At 35.6% G+C, this 20579-nt stretch overlaps 2 protein-coding genes across 14 annotated transcripts in view; one reads left to right on the top strand and one right to left on the bottom strand.

Moving 5' to 3' along the window:
• Rbcn-3A (rabconnectin-3 alpha) overlaps positions 1-19234 on the bottom strand; it is a 46982-nt gene extending 27748 nt beyond the window's left edge. For 5 of the 8 annotated variants that reach the window (XM_073081942.1, XM_073081941.1, XM_073081946.1 and 2 more), the window contains exons 1-21: positions 18960-19234; positions 17933-18133; positions 14584-14737; positions 13315-13391; positions 11835-11964; positions 11304-11424; positions 9757-9942; positions 8387-8514; positions 7596-7756; positions 7126-7204; positions 6528-6599; positions 5266-5452; positions 4595-4779; positions 3660-3770; positions 3394-3578; positions 3194-3308; positions 2268-2472; positions 1884-2031; positions 1337-1541; positions 497-712; positions 72-217 (exon numbers count right to left, since the gene is read on the bottom strand). In XM_073081942.1, the coding sequence (XP_072938043.1) occupies positions 72-217; positions 497-712; positions 1337-1541; positions 1884-2031; positions 2268-2472; positions 3194-3308; positions 3394-3578; positions 3660-3770; positions 4595-4779; positions 5266-5452; positions 6528-6599; positions 7126-7204; positions 7596-7756; positions 8387-8514; positions 9757-9942; positions 11304-11424; positions 11835-11964; positions 13315-13391; positions 14584-14737; positions 17933-18133; positions 18960-19046 (3099 nt within the window). In that variant the 5' untranslated portion in view covers positions 19047-19234. The remainder of the gene's footprint in view (positions 1-71; positions 218-496; positions 713-1336; positions 1542-1883; positions 2032-2267; positions 2473-3193; positions 3309-3393; positions 3579-3659; positions 3771-4594; positions 4780-5265; positions 5453-6527; positions 6600-7125; positions 7205-7595; positions 7757-8386; positions 8515-9756; positions 9943-11303; positions 11425-11834; positions 11965-13314; positions 13392-14583; positions 14738-17932; positions 18134-18959) is intronic. The other 3 variants (XM_073081944.1, XM_073081949.1, XM_073081945.1) reach the window with 1 other exon arrangement.
• Positions 6385-20579, top strand: part of EndoA (SH3 domain containing GRB2 like, endophilin-A) — a 55413-nt gene continuing 41218 nt past the window's right edge. The window contains exons 1-2 of one of the 6 annotated variants that reach the window (XM_073081951.1): positions 6385-6395; positions 19763-19812. The gene's annotated coding sequence lies outside the window, so the exon portion shown is untranslated. Of the gene's footprint in view, positions 6396-19512; positions 19813-20579 lie in introns of those variants that run through there. The other 5 variants (XM_073081950.1, XM_073081954.1, XM_073081955.1 and 2 more) reach the window with 5 other exon arrangements.

The raw sequence follows: 20579 nt of genomic DNA, 5'->3' as shown, positions 1-20579 counted from the left end.
GATCCAGTGCACTACTACTGGCATAATATTTATTGAAGAGAAAATAATTCGAAAAGGTTTCAATCACATACCTTCTTGGTGGAAATGGAAAGGTGTGAATTTGGTGGTTGTGGAGCGGGCCGATCGTCAACGCAAACGGAGTTTTTACGGGATTCGCCTTCCTCCTCTTGTACTAAAGCACTGTCTGGCACGTACATCATACTGTTTGTCATATCATCTGTAACAAAACATGACAATTAATTAAAGTGTAAAATACGTTTTCAACGTTTCCACGCTTAATTATTTGGAACCATTGAAATAAGGATTGATTTAATATTTTTAGTACTCCTTACACAATAGTATATTCTTAATATAGAAATATTTGCTTCCATTCGCCAATATTCCCGAATTTGGGTTTTATATCCACTTTTGGTACATGAAAATGTACAAAACTTTAACTGAGATAGTTAGACAATTTATATTAGATATTAGATCATTTAGACCTTGTGCCAATTACCTGACAAATCAGCCTGCGAGGACACCGTCAACCTCCACATGTGTACTGTGGACCCGCCATCCGTCCTCTCCAGCACAACGATGTAAAACGGCTCGTTAAATGTCGCAGCCTTGCGCAAGTCTACTATTGCTTCTAGCCCCGACTCCGTGATAGTGTTCACTTCCGATGTTTCTACACCAGAGTCTGCGCTTTCCGTGTCACTTGATGTTCTTTCACCTGTATAAGCATTTTATATTAGGTTTAAGTATGTGATATGTTGATGAAATTGATCATATTTCTATTTATTTTATTTTGGTCTATCAAGTGGATCGCTTAGAATGCCTTAATATATTTAATGCTGTCTTGTTTCTTACATAATAGTCTTATTTATATTAATAAAATTAAAATCGGTTATTTTTAAAGAACCTAAATTAAGACTTTCGAAAAATACATTTGTACTTCAATAAAAAAAAATACGTTAAATATTTTCAAAATTTTTTTATTATCGTTGTTGAGCGTGGAAAAATCTTCAGAACGGTAAAACAGACAAACTCCTCCACGCTAGACTCCGACAACGGCGTCAGTCACCGGTGTTATAGTCCGCACCAAACTGCTAGTCTGCTCCGAATATAGAAACGAGTCGCGTCGCAATAGAAAATTGTAGATATTAGCGAACGGGACGAGGACAGCGCGGGCACACGTCCGCTGACCGCCCTCGCTCACGGGTACATTGCTGCGTTAGTGTGTCCTTACGTTGCAACGGAGTATATGTTTGTAGTTGTGTTCGATCGCAGAGGCTCTCTGACTGACACTTGCGCGCATTAACTTCAGAGCGGACTAGAAGCTTGGCGCGGGCTGTACCTGTGATGAGCTGCTCCTGGAAGACGTGCAGCAGCTGCGTGTTGTGCCAGTCGTGCGTGGCGTCGGCGATGGCGTGCAGCTGGATGACGGCGCCGGGCCGCGCCGTGGACTGCTGCGACACGATGCGGATGCGCTCGTGCAGCGGCACGCCGCCCGGGCCCTCCTCCACGCTCGACTCCGACGACAGCGACATCGCGTCCTGTTGCTGAAAGTAAACGATTATAAGAATTACGTTTGGAGAAATCTCAAAGGCACAAAAAAACCTCTACATAAAAATTAATAATCCTATCTCCTAATTGACTACTCCTCTAGTGTTACATTATTTTTAATCAAACACCATTTGGGGCACTTACCTAGCACACAACGCACAGTAACTCATTTATCAATATTCATTCATCATATGAAACATGCATACGAAAGCTATTTTGCAATCTTGATCTTGCAAATCAAGTGTTCCAAATTTTTACACCAACACTTTGAGTATATCTAGTAAATCATAATACAGAGTCATAAAAAATGTACCTACTATAACACCAGATCTACTTACCGTAATATCTTTATGTCGTCGCTCAGAGGTGGCAATTTCTGCAAGTAACGTCCGCGCGTCGATGACAGCTTGAAACACTCGCAGGCTTTCGCCGTCGCTCGCTACGAAACACGCGGACGGCGAATTGGATAAATTGCCGAGTGTTGTACTGTAAGGAATACATATTTTTAGTAATTTTAATTTAAAAAATATTTCTGATTTATATTTCAATAATGGTTAAGATAATCTATATTTGAAGTTACAAGGATGTCACTTAATTTCTGCTGATGGTGTTGCCATAGTTTCCTTAATTATATTTGCAACCTTAATAATTGCTATTGTTAACTTGCACTATCATTCCTTCAACCAAAAAACTACATGGTTCCTTAAACTAGTCAAACTAACCTGGGCAGCAGCGTGGGCAGCCAGGCGACGTTGCTGAAGGCGGAGAGGTGCGGCGAGTTGACGCGCGCGAGCTCGGCCACGCCGCCCGACTTGCCGAGCGGGCCCACGCACTCCACGCGCCACAGCACCAGCTCCGAGCACAGCCCGCCCGCGCCCACCGCACTCGCCGGTTCCGACGACGCACGCTCGCGCTCGCGCTCCTTGTCTATACGGATAGACACGTCTCGTTTACTTATCACTAAACCTCATTCATAGTAAGAGCTAGTTTTTTTTTTTTTAATATAAGAGTAGCAGACGAGCATGCAGTCCACCTGATGGTAAGTGGCTACTGCCACCCATGGACATCTGTAATCAACCCCAGATAGGAAAGGATATTCCTAACTGAGGTCGGCCACAGATGCGCTGCTACCCCTGAGGACTAAGCTGGGACGCCTCGAAAAAGTATGTCTCCCTTACCACACCCTTCGAAACGGAACACAGCAGCGCCTAACACTGCTATTATTAGGCAGAAATAGGTGTGGCGGTGGTGCCGCCGGAGTCGAACCACAAAGGGTTCTACCACCTTATACATATAATTGTATCAGGCGTTTCTTTGCGTACATCCATGCTATTAAGTTAAGATTAAAACTACTTCGCAACAATCCGCTGCCGATATGTATGATGGTATATATTGGTTTAAAATCTTAATAATAGAACTTTATGAATATTGCAATAAACACCATAGGTTTGCTGGTCGTCTGACATAATACAAAATGTAAAATACAAGATAATTGTAATTTACGTTTTGATACCCATGATAAAAAAACGCATTATAAAATTACACGTGTACGTGCACTTAACCATCGAAATACATGTAATCTAAAAATAAATAAAAGAGAAGACATTTTTCAAAATAATAATTCATGATATAGTAAAAAAAAACTCACCAGATATATTGTGATGGCTCGTAGTTAACAATAGTGGTAATACTGGATGACATGTTATGTCATTTACTCTAAATCTATGGCCAGAAGCTCTTGAAGCGTGACCTATTGATAATACCTAGAAAGTAAAGTCAATGTTACGATCAATCATTTTACCTTTAGTAAAATAGATTATGTATAATGAATAATATGAGAATAAGCACCTGTGAGAATTTTGATTTATCATCAAATGTAAGCTGCCAAAGGTTGAGCGTTCCATTAGTGTGATTCGTCACCATGGATATAACCGGTGCCGATTCTAATACGTCACCATCTTGGTGTTCTCCCAAGTCTTCTGTTGCTACGCTAGTTTTACGTTTCATTTCATTATTGTTTTCTTCGCGAGTCCCTGTGTAAAAATTATATTTATACATTTTTTTTACAATTTTATTAGCCTAATAAATACTAGTTATTCAGGTTTTTATGTTACCATTTTCTTGCGGTTCAGTTTGTTCTTCAGCTTGAGGCCACTCAGCTTCCTCTTTTTCTTCTTGCACGCTGGCCAGGGGCGTTGTTACTGTTTCTGGCTGTTGCGGTTGAGCTAAAAAAAAAGATTAAAGATTACATTAGAGTAATGTTGTACATTGGTATTCGTTTTTTCGTGATGGGAAAAGTAAAACGGGAACATTACATTATTTTATGTACCCTACACTGGTAGCAAATCTAATTGACTTGCTAGTGCACTACCACGTCCGCTTGGTCTGACGGTCGCGCATACACGGATTCACAGCCGGCACTCACCAAATAGAAAAGCAGTGATAGCCTAGTGGTTAAGAAACGCGGCCTCTCGATCGAGGGGTCCGAGGTTCAAATCCCAGGCACGCACCTCTGATTTTCAAATTTATGTGCGTATTAGAAATTAATTATCACTTGCTTAGACGGTGAAGGAAAACATCGTGAGGAAACCTGCATACCTGAGAGATTTATAAAAAAAAAAAAAATCTTAAAGGTATGTGAAGTCTACCAATACGCACTTGGCCAGCGCGGTGGACTATGGCCTAATCCTTCTCGTTCTGAGAGGAGACCCGTGCCCAGCAGTGGGACAGTAATGGGTTGATGATGATGATGATGATGACTCACCAAATGACAGTAGTGACGTATGTGTTCGACACAAATACCTACGTACCCACATGCATTAGAAAAAAAATAATCAATATGTACCGGAAGTAGTTAACGGACTTTGTGGTTATACTTTAGCTCCAAATGAGTCTAGCGAGTCAATGCATGCAATTCTTCTAAAGTTGGAATTCCTTAGATTCCGATAAAATCTCAAAACAGCGCGCGGTCATAGTGACCTAAACAGGCATGTATAGCGCACAATATCACCACATTCGGATGGTCTGCATGGTGAAGTGTACTACATACCGGGCGCCACGGGCTTGGTCCGGTGGCGCACGTAGAGCGGCATGGCGGCGGCGTGGTAGAGCGCGGCGGGCGTGCACATGGTGGTGGCGTCGCCGAGCGGGAAGGCGGCGGGGATGCGCGCAGAGAACGACACCTGCGCCTGCCGCGACGCGCCCGCCTGCACCTCGTCCAGCCACTCGCACACCCTGCGCACCACAACATTGTGACAATTTTATACAAGTGTTTATAGGACAAAATCCATCAACATAAAAGGTAAATTTTTTCACCAAGCGCGGTTGGTAAAAATCGTAAGTAGAGACGATTGTAAAAAAATCTTGAAAGTACCTCCTTCAAGAATTACAAAAAAAATAACAGAATAACTTTTATAAAAAATAGTACTGTATAATTAAATTTTAAAAATATTTATTTGCATAGCGGAAATTGCAGCTTGCAGCTGCTTGAATTGCAGCAAATTGCTTATATAGACCAATCTCTACTTACTTATATAGGTATACATAAAAGAATAAGGCTTATTTTTGGGACAATGTATTTTTTAAAGGAGCCAAGAATATATTCAACATAATAGATTAGCAATACCATCTAAAATAAATCCAGTACATGATTACAAGTTGATTAAAAATTATAAAAAACTATATTTTATACAAATTACAATTACATAGAAATATACACACCATATGAGAAAACTGCCGTCAACTGGATGTATAGAGAACAGTAAATCAGGGCTCTGGTGCCAGTCGCGCAACAACGCTTCGATCTTCGCGTCGAGCGAGTCCGGCAGGTGCGTGCACGTCACGTCCGTCGCGATCGAGTTTATCGACGTCGTGTTCGATAAGCTTGGGTGACTGTGGTTGCCGCTACCTGAAAGTTCATTTTCTATCTTATTATTTCCGTAATTTTACTTGTTTGACGAGTTTCCGTTTACTTGCTCCTTAGTAAGGAAATTTTGATTTCTTAACATACTTCGAAAAAGAGGAGGTTCTGTATTGTCTGGCTTAAGGTTTTTTTAAAGAATTTGTGATTATTTTCTGTATCAAATCAACATTGTCAAAATTAACTTACAAAGAAAAATACAATTTAAAAAGGAATCTTTACGTTTGGTGTCGTGCAAATAAGCATAAAAGGATTTTTACTTTAGATAAATAAAATTTAAAGTCGAATACCTTTATACATTGCAAACGTGCAGAGACTATAAGAGAATATAATAAATTTAATTTCTACTTGTTGAAACACAAGCTAATAGACCAAGTGAAAGATAGAGAGTTAAACTATAACATTCAACTAAGTAAAAGTTTGTCAACCTTTATACAAAAACTTTCAATGTAAAGCACTGATATTGTGTCGACATAAACTTTCATTACATTTTGTTATTTCAACAATGAAGTTTTTTTTTACATAACAAAAGTAGTAAACGGGCATGCACAAATAATATCAAGTGCATAACTTGGTTTGAAATATAGTGGGAGAACAGAATACACTCATTGCATCTTAGTACAATATTGAAGTCTAGAATAGGATACAAATGCGGTGTTACTGCTGAGTAAAGTAGCATGCACTCATGCAGTTTTTCTGACACAAGCTGCATTCAGACAGAAACAGGGATTGCGGTGGTGGTACAGCGTTTGAAAGGATCTTGAAAATAAACCTATTTCGCTTTTCTTGATTAACTGTGCACAGATAACTACAAGTTTATATATTTTCATTCTTACGTAATACTTCATTATAACGCAATACATGCATTTTGTTAATATATTTATCCATTTATATACAGAAGAAGAAAATACGGGTACAACACCTAAAATTATTATTAACACAGTAGTAAAAATCACAATAAATAACGTACATTCGTTTCGTACATGAAATCGACGTAAGCGGGACATTTATTGTATGTGGTTCAAACAACTACAGCTACTACATTCCACTACGCTCCATTTACCTGGTTGTTCGTCACTATTGCTGTTGTCTTCCGACTGAACTTTAGTCAAGTGGTGGCTCGGTCGCCTATGTCCTATGCAGCGTGAAATAATCAATGAAGCTAACAACGAAAAAGTACGTTTATGTAAGCAAGGTGGCTGTAATATTTTTTTTGTAATTATACCTAATGATAAGGCAGACGAGCTACCTGGTGGGAAGCAGTCACCGTCGCCTATGGACATTTGCAACACCAGAGGAGTCGCCAATGCATCGCCGACTTAGAAGGAGAGCTCTTTTTGCAGCCCTCTTGAAGAATCTCATGTCATAGCACTCGAGCGATTATCGATGATATACTTTTCTATCTATTTAAGTACTAGATTTATTAAATTTAGTAGATTTATTAAAAACAAATTGTAATGTATCAGCATACTGAACTAATAGGCAATTATATCTACTCATCTGATAAACAATGGTTAAAATAAATTCGAAAACAAGAATATGGTAGACTGCGGTTCCTAAATGTCGAAATCCATAGCCAATAGATGTTAGATACGTGATCAATTATTACAAGGGTTACAGATGTATGTATCATAAATATTATAAAAATAAGGTATATATACTTGTTTCATTCTCTCCATCCGGATGTGTGGTGTGATCTGAGCCAGACCCGCCTTCATCTGTTTCTTCTTTATCTAATATCTGCAAATGTTTTAGAAAAAATATATTTTTTTCTAACAGTGCTTTCAACTTGATTAAATATTAACTAGATTTTTCCATATGGATGTTTTTGAATATATATGTATTCAAGAGCAGTTTGGGTACTAATTTTTGAGTGTATCAATATGTTAACATTTGAGTGTATATTATTGTGTTCAGAACTATTAAGTATAATGACTGACATCTCTAAAGCGAATGATGTTAAATTTCTATTTATTAAATAATTAAATTTTTCATAAGCACGTAGCGCAAAATTACCATTTCATTATTAGACGTGAAAAAAAATTCCGAGATCCTACCTTCTTAGTAACCAAATTACCAATTTTTTACAAGAGCTTTTATATCTAGACGTGAAAAAAGTCCCCGATCATACCTTCTTAGTAAGATCGTGCAGTATCGCCTCCGCCTGGCTCGTGAAGTGCATCTCCTTGTTGTGCAGCCAGTGCAGGATGAAGCGGCCGCCGCCCGCCAGCGACGGCACCAGCGGGATGTCCGTCTCCGCGTTTATAGACGCCGCCAGGTGGAAATGCAGACCTGGTAAAGTGTTGTTGTTTTTTTTTATAATATAGGAGTAGCAGACGAGCATGCAGTCCACCTGATGTAAGATGTAAGTGTTTCCTGCCGCCCATGGATATCTGTAATCAACCCCGGATAGGTATAGGTATTCCTACCTGAGGTCGGCCACAGATGCGCCGCTACCCCTGAAGACTCAGCTGGAAAGCCTCGTAAAAGTATGTCTCCCTTACCACACCCTACAAATAAGAAATAGGTGTGTCGGCGGTGCCGCCGGAGTCGAACCACAAAGGGTTCAACCACCTTGTGTTTTAAATTTCTATGTATGAGTTAATTTCTACGCAAATATGTATTTTTTTATTTCCTCATATCGGTCAATTGTTGTTAGGTTTGTAAGCTTTTATATTATTTTGAATAGACGTTTTAAAAGCTCTAAAAAAATCGAAAAGCGACAGTGAAAGAATGATTCCAGCTTAAACGACACTCAACCTAGACAAATAAGAATTACAACAAGCTAAAGACTAAATACCACAACTTAAAATACATTAAAGAATTTCAGTGAACATTATCACATAATTATAAATCTAGATTTTTAAATATGTAGTATTCGACCTTAGAATATTTATAAGTGTCCATTATACACATTCTTACCTCCCGTATAAGATGTGGCATGATAAGGATTGTGGAAATCATGTGCACTGTAAGTAGATGGGAGAGTGGGGATGGGGGCTCCGGGTTGCTTCGACGACTGCGCTGTTCGTCTGATATGGAAGCAGGTCCTGATATAAGAAACACATATGAATATGTAAGAATTTCAGGAGATATCAGTATTACAAACAACAATTGAAGTTTTACTGCAGGTAATTATTACCTAATTTATCTTTGACAAAACACATGTTTTAAAGTAGTTAATTATCTTGTTTGTTCTTTATCAACTTTGTATTATCTGAGTACTTATTTCTTAATCCTTAAATATTATATCAATTAATATGGTCAGCCTTAAAACTGATAATTGCATAAAATTCTTTGCAGGAAATCAATTGCAGAAAGGTAATTAAATGTTTATGTTGCATTTATGCCTTTTTATTAACTCCAATTATCAGTATAGTAATCGACTTTCAGTTTATTAACAACCCCAGAAACAATCCCAGTAAAGGTCACACATAAAACCAAAGACCTAAATTGTTAATTTCTAAACATACATACAACCAACACACGATAAATATTTTAAAGATTTGCAATTTCAATCAGTTTCAGTTCTTTTTATATTGTATAAGATGTACTATAACATTTGTATAATATTTTAAGTAAAAGACCTTAAAACTTATGTATAAAACGAATGTTTTACACGATATCATAAAGCGAATTTGTTACATATATATACAATTGAGGCTATTAGAACCAGAATAACCTAACTACAAAAACATGATTTACAATATGTAGAAAAGTAAAAGTGTATAGTTCTCTCCGAAGTTGTTGCGAGAAGTTTTAGTCGTACAATTTACTATGGCGACACGATTCATTTGTATATTCAGAGAGGACTAGCCATTTTACGCGGACTATACAACATTTTAAAATTACGAAAGTACAGACAGGTCAAAAATCATTAAAATCTAGTTAGGCCACTCTGGTTCTAGCAGCCTCAATCTTTATATATATATATATTTCTTATGTGCGCGTGTATGTCACTGAACTCCTCCTAAACGACTGGACTGATTTTGATGAAATTTGTTGTGTTGTGTTTGTGTGTTCAAGGGGACTTGAGAATGATTTAGATTCGCAATTTAGTCCGTGGGAAAAGGTTTTATTAATTAATTTTTAATTCGTAAGTAGTTGTTGATTTTGGAATATTTCTCATTGGATTCGACAGACTTCGCTACCATCGCAGTTTCAAATATTCTATCTATTTTTCAAACCCGTAAGTGATAAGGATTGTTCACCCTTAATATTTTTTTTATTTATATGGCAACACAACGTTTGCCGGGTCAGCTAGTTAAACAATAAACAGACACAACTCTCACTTCATATGCTTCAAGCGTTGCATGAACCGATGCTTGTGGCGATGCGTGGCGCGCTGGCGGCGCGGCGGCGAGCGCGAGTGCGCGGCCACGCAGCCGCCCCACTCGTCCTCCGGCAGCAGCGTCTCCGCCCACACGCGGCAGATGTTGTCCACGCACGACGTCACCAGCACGTTGCCCACGCTGCCCCTGGACAACAGAACGACTAGGTTTGAAGATTTGAAGGTGGTAGAGCCCCTTGTGGTTCGACTGCAGCGGCACCACCGCCACACCTAATTTAGCCTCATAGCAGCAGTGTTAAACGCTGCTGTGTTCTGGTTTGTAGGGTGTGGTATGGGAAACATAGCGCATATAAGGTAGCGGCGCATCTGTGGCCGACCTCATGTAGGAATACCTAATCCTAGCTAGGATTGATTACAGATGTCCATAGGTGGCAGTAGCCACTTACCATCATTTGGACAGCATGCTCGTCAGCTACCAGGACGTTTATACCATTCCGTCGACACCTCAATCCAGAATATGAGGAGAATCAATGTTGCCACTAGACATTACAAAATTACTGTAGTACATTTCCTGTACTATGGCAGAATAAGTCTATGTGATAAGAAGTAGGCTAATATTGACGAATATTAACATCGCCTAGGATTATTCGTATTTTAAAGTTATTTATTAAAAGGTTTTATTACCGAATCTCAAATAATTAAATATTATTCACCACAATTCGTCAATTCTAGTTGAATTACCTCTCTCATCCCTTTTATAATAGCCCCGTTTGCCATTTGTTTAATACAAATGCCATCAAAGTTACTAAATTATGGAATGTTATTTTTTTCAATGTAAGCAAGATCAATATGATTGCTTCATAAATTAATAAATCGACTATCACCAATAAAATAATGCATTAAATATCTGAGATTTCTTTTTCATGTTTAATTAGAAGCGGTGTCTAATTCGTTTAGTTTTAAATATTTGAATAGTGACTTTGCAAAGTAGTAAAAATATGTTATAACGTAAATTTAAATCTTAATTGTTTATTGTACAATGTAGCCTCTTAGTACTGTTACATTATGTCCAGAAAACAAACTTGCAAAGTATAATAACCTGTATAAGAGGGCATCTTCCGATAAAGTTTGAGTTGAAGCAAGCACTTAAAGTAAAGAGCACTTGAGTTGCTTGTTAACATTAGTAATACTAATATAACATATAGCACGCGCATTACAACAAAGTAGAATAACTATTAAACGCAAACTATTGCAGTAAATATGATGGAAGCCTTCGTGTCTTATCTCACCTCTCAACAAGCATTAACAGTACATAACACAGCATTAGTACGTAGTACCAGCATTTCAGAGGTGTGGTATATCAGCTCAGTCCTTAGAGTTATCAACACATTTGTGGCTGACCCTACATAAGATTTCAATATAATCCGAGGTTGGTTACAAACGTGCATGGCTGGCAGACTTACCATCAGCCACTTACCATCAGACAGACTACGTACTCATTTAGTACTTCTAAAATAAAATAAAACTAGTACAAATACATATACATACTTGGGCATGTATTTGCTCGTTTTCCGCCATGACAGGTGCGTGACGGCCCGCGGGTGCGCGACGTAGATGAACGTGTAGTTTAGCTCCGGCGGTGCGTGCTCGCCATGGGCCTGGACTAAAACTGCGGACAAGTTCACATTGCCCCATAATTATGTGAAATTGATACATTCGTGGCGAATTGCCAATTCATCAGTATTAAGCTTTAGGAATAGCACGTGTTTGGCAAAAGATTTATTAGTCTTATGTAGTATTCAATCTTTGCTTAATACCCTCACACTCATAGCAGGCTCAGATCATATTTTTGAAAATAAAGTTGAAATTAAAAGAGAATAAAAATTAACAGGCAGCAAATGTTATGTACATTTAGCAGATAAAAAGTCAGAAGATAGTCATACATCATCATCAATTTAAACAGGTATATTGCGGATACAGAATTACATAAGATCTTGTTGTTGATATTTTGTACGCAACATGCACCTTGATGATTCATGATACATCTATTTACATCGTCGTTATCTTATCCATTCTCACCTTTGTTCTGATACCAGATTTTGACAAGTCTATCGTTGACGCCCGACGTCGCGAACAGCACGCCGTCCGGCGAGAACGCCAGGTGGTGCGCCGGCGTCGCCGTGTGACATTGCCATACGCACAACCAACCCTATGAAACAAACCTATGTTATAGGAGTATCAAATAAATATATTATACGTTATATAATTTTTAACGCCATTGATTTACCACCCCTGTAAGGTGTTAAGGAGATCTATTTCAAATAAAATATAGTTTACAAATAAATAATTCAAGTTTCGAGCGAGTGGAACAAGGGTTCATACCTACAGATGAAACATTTTTACATTTTGTCCTTTTTAAAATCCATAATCTAAAGTTTGTACGTAATAAGTTCGTAGTAACTATTATTAATGTATTTAATTTATTAATCAATTATCATAATCGTAATCGTCTGGTTTTAGTATAGTTTATACTTATTGGTATTATGTTACGCATTACGTAGACAATAAAGGCACTAGCTTCATCTTGGCACTAATTTCAGCCAGACAACAAAGCCTGCACTGAAATCGGAATACTAGACGAAATAAACCAGACATTACGAATACGAATTATTCCAATGACTGAGGTCCTTGACTTGAGCTTCTAAATTCTATCCGGGGATTACTACTTTATCGGTCTCATGCTCGTAGAAGCTTAAATGTCATGAAAAATGTACTTTCCTTAGGTTAATACTTTTTTATATGCTATTTTCCAATCCTAGAAATTCATAGACGGGATAACGAGGGTTTCATTACATTCTACTTGATAACTTGTAGAACTTGGTAGATACTTGGTAGAACCCTTTGTGGTTCGACTCCGGCGGCACTACCGCCACACCTATTTCTACCTAATAACAGCAGTGTTAGGCGCTGCTGTGTTCCGGTTTGAAGGGTGTGGTGAGGGAGACAGGCTTTTCCGAGGCGTTCCAGCTTAGTCCTCAGTGGTAACGGCTGTCTGTGGCCGACCTCAAGTAGGAATATCTAATTCTAACGGGGGTTGATTACAGATTTCCATTTGCGGCAGTAGCCACTTACCATCAGGTGGACTGCATACTCGTCTGCTACTCCTATATTATAAATTAAAAAAAAAACCATTACGATAATGGCGTAAAAATAAAAATAGAAAATAAAGGCCACCTAAAACCAATTAGAGCATGCCTTATCAGTAAACACAAGTCATGTAGATTGATGTGTGTAGATAAACAAAGAATACAGAGTTTATTCGATACGGAGTCGACGCGCTGAAAACTCAATGCACGGAACATTTATAATGAAAAGTCATTAACACGTTCGCCCATTGAAAAATATCACTAATTAGGATTAGCTGGGGCGAAGATAAAGCTATAAATACTGGTGCGCGTGTAAAGAATCAAACAATGATATCAGCGGGACAACTGCGCACCTACATAATCTTATCTAATGTTTGTAACGATCAAGAGTATAGCTAACTGAGTGAACTCACAGGCTCCTCGTCCTCCTGCTGTTTCGGCTTGTCGTCTTTGTCGCTGCCGCCGATTTGGAATGTGACCCCGGAGCTCGCTGGAAATTAATAAAATCAATACGCAAACATTTTCCTTATGCAACACCAGCCGCAAATTTTCTGCATTTACACGGAGTTGACTTTAAATTTGCCCTTTGTAATTAATTTAGAAATGATGCAAATGAATTAACAGTCGGGTAAAAAGGTTGAGCCAAATTAACAATCATTATGATTTTATTACGTTAGTAACCACAATGAAAAATACTCTTTTTTTTAAGTTTAAGTTTTTTTAATTGAATGCAGGTATTGAGAAGATGACAAAAAAACAGGCGTTCTCATGAACATAACCGTTTATTTATAATTACGTTTACCTACTTTAAAATATACGATTCATATACATACGACTTACAAGTGCCTTTTACATAAAGCTCTGAACAGTTGATGCGGAATGGCAATAACTGGAAACAAAATGTCTTTTGGCAAACTGAAGCAGTTACGAATGGGAATAGTACGGAAATGTTAAAATGCTTGTACCCAAATATAAATTTAAACCATAAACTTATAATGGCTTCATTATAATGTGTGTGCGAATTAAGTAAGTATAATTATAATAGTAAATATAATTGTATACATAATATACATACCTATAGATTCGTAAATAAATACTAAGAGATATTGCATAATTACAAGTATGTTTATATAACACATTTAGGATATTACTTATGCTAATAGAAGTTTGAGGTAATTATAAAGAAAATTTTAAAATATTTTATACATAAATAATAGTATAATTAATTGCAAATATTTTATTTTTATTTTGCATAACTCGATTCGGTTCGTCGCGTAGGTACCTCAAACCCGTACCAATATCTATGTCTATAAATGGAATTTAAATTGCGGCGCCAAATATACGAGCAGGAATCCGCATTTCGCTGGTCTTGAACTCACTGCAGAAGAGAGCATTGATCGGGAAATATGCAGCGCATAACTTTATATCCAATGCGCCACATTTAAACAATATTGAGTTGCGGTCAATGTTGATATTCATGATTTCAAGCAGCCATTTGTAGCGGCTATAATACGTATGAGTACGCATTACACGCATGTATTGAGCTTAAAATAACAAATCGATAATATTCGACTGCACGTAGTAGGTAAAAACTGATTGCGAATTATCTAAATCCGCATAATGACAGTTAGCCCTTACCAGCCACCTACTGATACTGTGAATTGGATCTTGGCGATACTTACGTTGACTGTCCTCCTGATACAGTGATGCTTGGTGCCATAGTTGTAAGATTTTGCCTCCAGTTAGCAAGCGGGTTCCTTCTAGATTCCAGGATAGCGCTGTAATCGGACCGTCTGCTGTTAACTTCCCTGTTTGTACCCATCGATACTCCAAGCCCTGGATAAAGAACATTTTTATGTAATGTTGGAGTATTGCCAAAACACTACCTCCTCATTTAGGTCATAGTGGAGCTCATCTACAAATTGTACAACATACAATCTATTATCTCGTAAGTATATATTGAGGTTAGTCGGACGTTTATTCGTTTTAGATTCGTATTAGAGATTTTTGGTACCTAAACTTTGCTATCAACATTTATACATTTTGTGTTTTAATAAAGTATACTGTCAGAAATAAATGTTAATATGTTTGAAGTACATATAGTCACATTACTGTTAAATTACTAAACAAGTAAATAGCAAATTGAAGAATCGACAGCAAAATTGTTTACACAGTTTGATTGAAGCGTAAAAGTAAATACAGCATGATACAATTGATGGTAGGAATTGTTGCAAAGGATTGGCACAAACAAGTTTGTGAAAAGTGCAGTGTTTTTGCCAAAAAAATATATGCACTCTTCCTTCGATTTAATTCTTCACGAGCTTCGCCCCGCGGTTTCGCCCGTGTTTGAAAGGATTTTTTTTTTGCACGGAACCCTAATATTGTTTTTCTAAAAGAAAACTAGTTTAAGTTACTCCTTATAACATTAGGTAACAGCTTAGAGGTACGTGTCAGGCATCGTGCGAACCTTCAGCACGTTTAAGTTTCAACCACTAAGCTACAAGTACTTAAACGACTGTTTAGTACTTGTACAATTTTGTAAAAGTAGAGATATTAAAATATTTGCCAGCAAATATCACTCGCCTAGTACATATTTTTAGTAACAAGTGGTCAGGAAGACATTATTGCGATAATATGCAGTAGCCGTCATGCCACTGGTATTCTATTTTTGTCTTTATTTAAAGCTCTTGTAACTAATTGCAAAAACTGTAAATAAAACGTACTTTATAGATAATTTAGAGCGTGAATAATAAATAGTGCATCGGAAAGTGCGCTATATGTTGTTTTTTATTTTATTCCGAAACGTAGAATTAGTTTAAGAAACATTCCGCGCTTTTAGAACTGTAACATTAATACTTGCCAATCATTTTAACTTTAATATTAATTATTTTATACTTTTTGGGTTGATTAACTAGGTTTTGGGTTAATTAACTTGGTTTTTCGTTTTATAAAGTATATTTTACTTTTAATACAACAATACTAATATTACAACATTTATCGCAAGTTACCGATAACATCGTACCCACATGAAGATACAAAAAAAAATTAATAATTAATATTTTTTCTGTATTAAATAAATTCCTAAACGTAATCTTACGATCCAACGAAAAAAAATACGTTCTTTAAACACTTTCTTACTACAAATATGACGCAAGTGCAAACTGTACTCCATTACAATACGTTATTATGAAGAGCAATTTATATTATGTACAATTGCAAATCATGTGACCGACAGGAACGGCGGTTGAATTGAACGGAGCAAGCTGCGGTACTTGTCTTATTGCGTGTATTTACTTTCTCGCGAACAAAGTTCAGTTAGTGTTCGCAAATTACATTACCACGCTTCAGTGGTATTAGTTTAATGAACTGGTGTTCAACATTTAGCGTATAAACTACATCAATTAATTGCCAAGTAGATTAATTGCCTCTAACGAGTCGAAATTATGAGATCCCACAAACTGCGCAGACAAATCCTTTACATATAAATAAAAATGTAGCATCTCTCTTTAAATTAAAAATAAGTAAGAAGCTTAATTTAGAAAAAAAATAGCGTAATTTTTATTTCTTCCGTACGCTATGAAAATATTATCAAAAATTTTATTCTTAGTTTTGTCTTACTGGCCTATTATTTAAACGATTTCTATAGGGTTTTTGATAAGAATGTAAATAAATTTATTTGATTATCCTGGTATAGGAGACTTATAATATGCATATTTCGTTTTACTGCAGTTTAGTTAAAGAGGTACCTATAGGCAGGCAAAGCAAGGAAAGTTAGGTATATCAAATAGATTTCAGGAGATGATTTAAATTAACGTAGTTCGCAATTCATAGCATTGTAATGAGCTATGTAATATTCACAATAATCTGAACGTTTAAATTATGTACGCATAATTGTTAAAACGTGACCTGAGACATAAATAGAATCAAGTCTTGTATACTTCCTTAATATATAGACTGAAATTATGCACGCTTTTAATTACGTCACAAACGCTTAGTTACACTTCAATGTAAAAATATGTCTTTGAACACCTTTTGTTATCTCAATTTTATGTAAAGGTGAGAACATCATTTAATTAAGGTAAACTAAAATTATCATTTATAGCATCACCACTTGTCTGAGCATGCATTATGTCTACATGTTGTGGGAAAAACAATAAATGGGTGGTGTGTATTTCCAGTTTATTAAAAAGTATCATGACATCAATGCAGATAAGCACTTATATAAGAACAAATATGTGTATGAAATTACTTATATAGTGCTAATAATGTTAATGTTGTGTTAAATTTCATTATACATTTTAGAGGACAACATCACATTTATTTATTATTATTGTGTTTATACATAATGTTATTGTAATGTATGATTTTTGTCAACATGTTTGTATAAACTCAATAGGTCCTGATACATCCTAAAAATAATAATTATTTAAAAAGAAAATCTTATGTATCCTGCTCCCTGTTTTATTGCATTTAATTCTTTAAAAAATTAAATCAAACTAGATATCACATATGATATGTGAATAAATTTGACATTGCCAAGTTTAGCTTGTTGATTGAGACAAACAGATTGACAGAAGAAATAAGGAGAGTAGGGTAATAGTATTATATTACAGGTACATCATTTGTTTTTTTTTATTTTGAAATGTGCTTTTTATTGAATAATTTTTACTCTACTTCCCCCCATTAAAATACATATCAGTATTATTTCAAATTTTTGTAGTATTACTCTATAGTCATTTAGTAAAATTTAACAATTTTAAATTTGCAGGATATTCTTCTAATAAAGGATACTACACTCTACCCTTGTGCCCTACTACCCTTCTATGCTATAATGGTGTAAAAGATACTATAATAAACAGATAGTGTTCATTATGATTAAATACTTTATGAAACAATCTCCACTTACAATTACAATGTAATAATGACAGCATTTTCTCATACAAACAAACAAATAATTGCATCAGATAAATGAAGATATGTCTTGTTGGTGGAGATTTTCTTATTGGTTCCTATGCATACTTCAATACTTACGTGGGTAGTAGCTGCAGTGTGGATAAGTGGTGTTGGCTCAAATATGCATACTTCAGCACCGTAAGCAGCTGCTATTTTTCCAGTGTCGGTGCTGCAGTCCAAGGAACTGATGCGAATGTAACCATGGATAGCTCCCGGGATTATTTGTACTCGCTCAAAATTGGACGCTAGTATCACTATGTTACATCCTGCTGCATATGCCTGAAAGATTTATATAACTTTGACACATTTTTACAAAAAACTTGATCATGATATTAATTCATACTTTAACAAGGTATTAAGTTGCAATATTTATAAATAAATATGTTCATTATTTTATCAAAGAAATTACATTTTCTTTTATTTTTTAACACGATAAACAGCAATAGAATCAGGTACTATAATGTTAAGAAAACAAGACAATAAATGTTCACTAAAACAATTTATTAAAGACCAATAATTTTACTTGTTTGTATAGTGGGTGATGACCATATAAAAAAATTACAAATTCCTAGACATACAACTGTTATGCAAGATTATTTCTTTATTTTCCCTCTAAACCTGTGCTATTGAGTTGTTAACTATACAAAATATACAAAAATTTTATTGTCCTTTGTTATGAACATTATCTAAGTCAATAATTGCAGAAGAATATAATTTTTACATGTGTAATTGTTCACATACTTATATGATACTTTTAAACTATGGTGGCAATGGTAATAGATACAGTAAATTACTTCAAGGTAAACATTGTACTCTACAGAATAGATATTTTAATACCACTGTGATGCAAATAAGTATTCAAGAAAATTTGTCTGCATAGAGTAGGTACAACAAAAATATATAGATAAAAAACACTTCATTTGAATAGAATGTTACTTATAAAGTTTGCAAAACGAATGAAAGTTATTTTACTATTATCAAACTGGGCTAAATTAGATTTTCCTGTTAGGATCATTAGTTACCAATTACCAGTTTAAGGCGTTCAAGACCTCCGGTCACGCGCCTTATCCTTATCCGTAATTCGGTATACGAGTAAAGTACTCACCGTAAATGGAATTCCTTCGACTGAACCTACAGCAAAACATTGATCTCCTGAATTACAGGCACCACTAAGTACTTGGTGACAGTTCATATTGAGCTAATAACAAGAATTTATTCTCTACAGTTGTTCCGAATAACTACACAACACTAACATATTTTTAAAATAGTACAGAATCATTATTAAATGAAATATACCCTAACATTTCGACCAAGTTTTTCAGTAACTTTTGCGATCACGAATATTTCTCTATGACACCACACATCGAACGTGAGAGAATGACGTACGTAACGATAGAAAGAGACAAACATACTGGATAGTGCATTTATAAGACTTGTTAGAAACTGAGTTTTTTGAAATACAATTTGGGGAAATTAATAAAAATACATTTTAGACTAGAGATTGATAAAAAAGATTTTTTTAAGAATTATTTTAAGTAATATAATAATATGGTACACACATACATTAAGAACCTTTTATATGTTGTTGTTTGTGTGTGTTGCTTAGTTATATTTCTGATTACAAACGTTTTACAATAGTTATAATAGGGAAATCACTTTATAAAAAGAACTTTGAAAATGATTAATAAGATCTGGAAATTAAAAAGAGAATAGTTAATTAGCCAAATAATTTTAAAAAGAAAGTTGCTTTTTGTCTTTTTAATCTATGTCATTTAGACAATCTGGTGAGCAAAACGCGAGCGATGGTGATTGATCGTTGATTTCATGAATTGAGTTGTTTTTGTGTATTGATCTGACAACATAGTAAATTATTAAAGAATTGAACTTCCGAGATTTGTTATCCTAAAAATAGTGAATGTGAAGAAAAACGTAACTTTGCAAGTACATGGAAATTTAAGGTAAGTTGGAACAATTTCTTAGATTTTTAACGTAGCAAGCAGAAAGGATTTCCCTAATCCCTAATCTAATAATTATTCTTCTTTTCTCAACTAAATATATTAACAGAGCTACTATATTAGCTATATTGAACGGATTTTAATGAATTATACAAAAACATATTTTTGATAAAAAAATTAAAAATATTCGATTGCGGCTTTTCAATCAGGGTACAGCGTTAAGGACTAAAGTTAAATAATTTCCATATTAATCGTAAGTTATGTTTAGTATCAGTTGTAAAATTATAAATTATTATTTAAAATAATACATTAAATAAGTTATAAAACAAATGTATTCCTAGATTATTGTCTTTTTACGAACAACTGATTGAAATCGAGTGCAGGGACGTAAAGTATTTCGCCTACACTTCTATTATTTCATTGTTAAAAATCCTGTGCTGAATGATTTTTACTTCTTATTACAAAACAAGCGAATTCCATGCAGTACTCATGATATAAGTGGTTACAGCTGCTCACAGATTCACTCTGATTCTGAGAATAAAGTTGTATTGCCTATATGTTAATTTACTATCTTCTTAGCTCCACCTCATAAACCATGCTTCAGCAGCGGCTCTTTCTACTGTTATAAGACTACAATAGATAGAAGAAAACATTAATTGTAGTCAATATTTTAAGGAAAAATGTTTTCAGCAAAATAATACTATATTTTAGTATTACACACGGCCCAGTAAGCCCACATAATGGTTCTCTATGTCTCATAAACCATGGAT

Source organism: Epargyreus clarus, unplaced genomic scaffold, assembly GCF_041222505.1.
Source record: "Epargyreus clarus isolate Ecla_fem2 unplaced genomic scaffold, WU_Ecla_fem_2.2 ptg000017l, whole genome shotgun sequence".
Classification (NCBI taxonomy): domain Eukaryota; kingdom Metazoa; phylum Arthropoda; class Insecta; order Lepidoptera; family Hesperiidae; genus Epargyreus; species Epargyreus clarus.
Note: the sequence above shows the minus strand (reverse complement) of the source record. Positions and strands in the feature narration are given on the sequence as shown.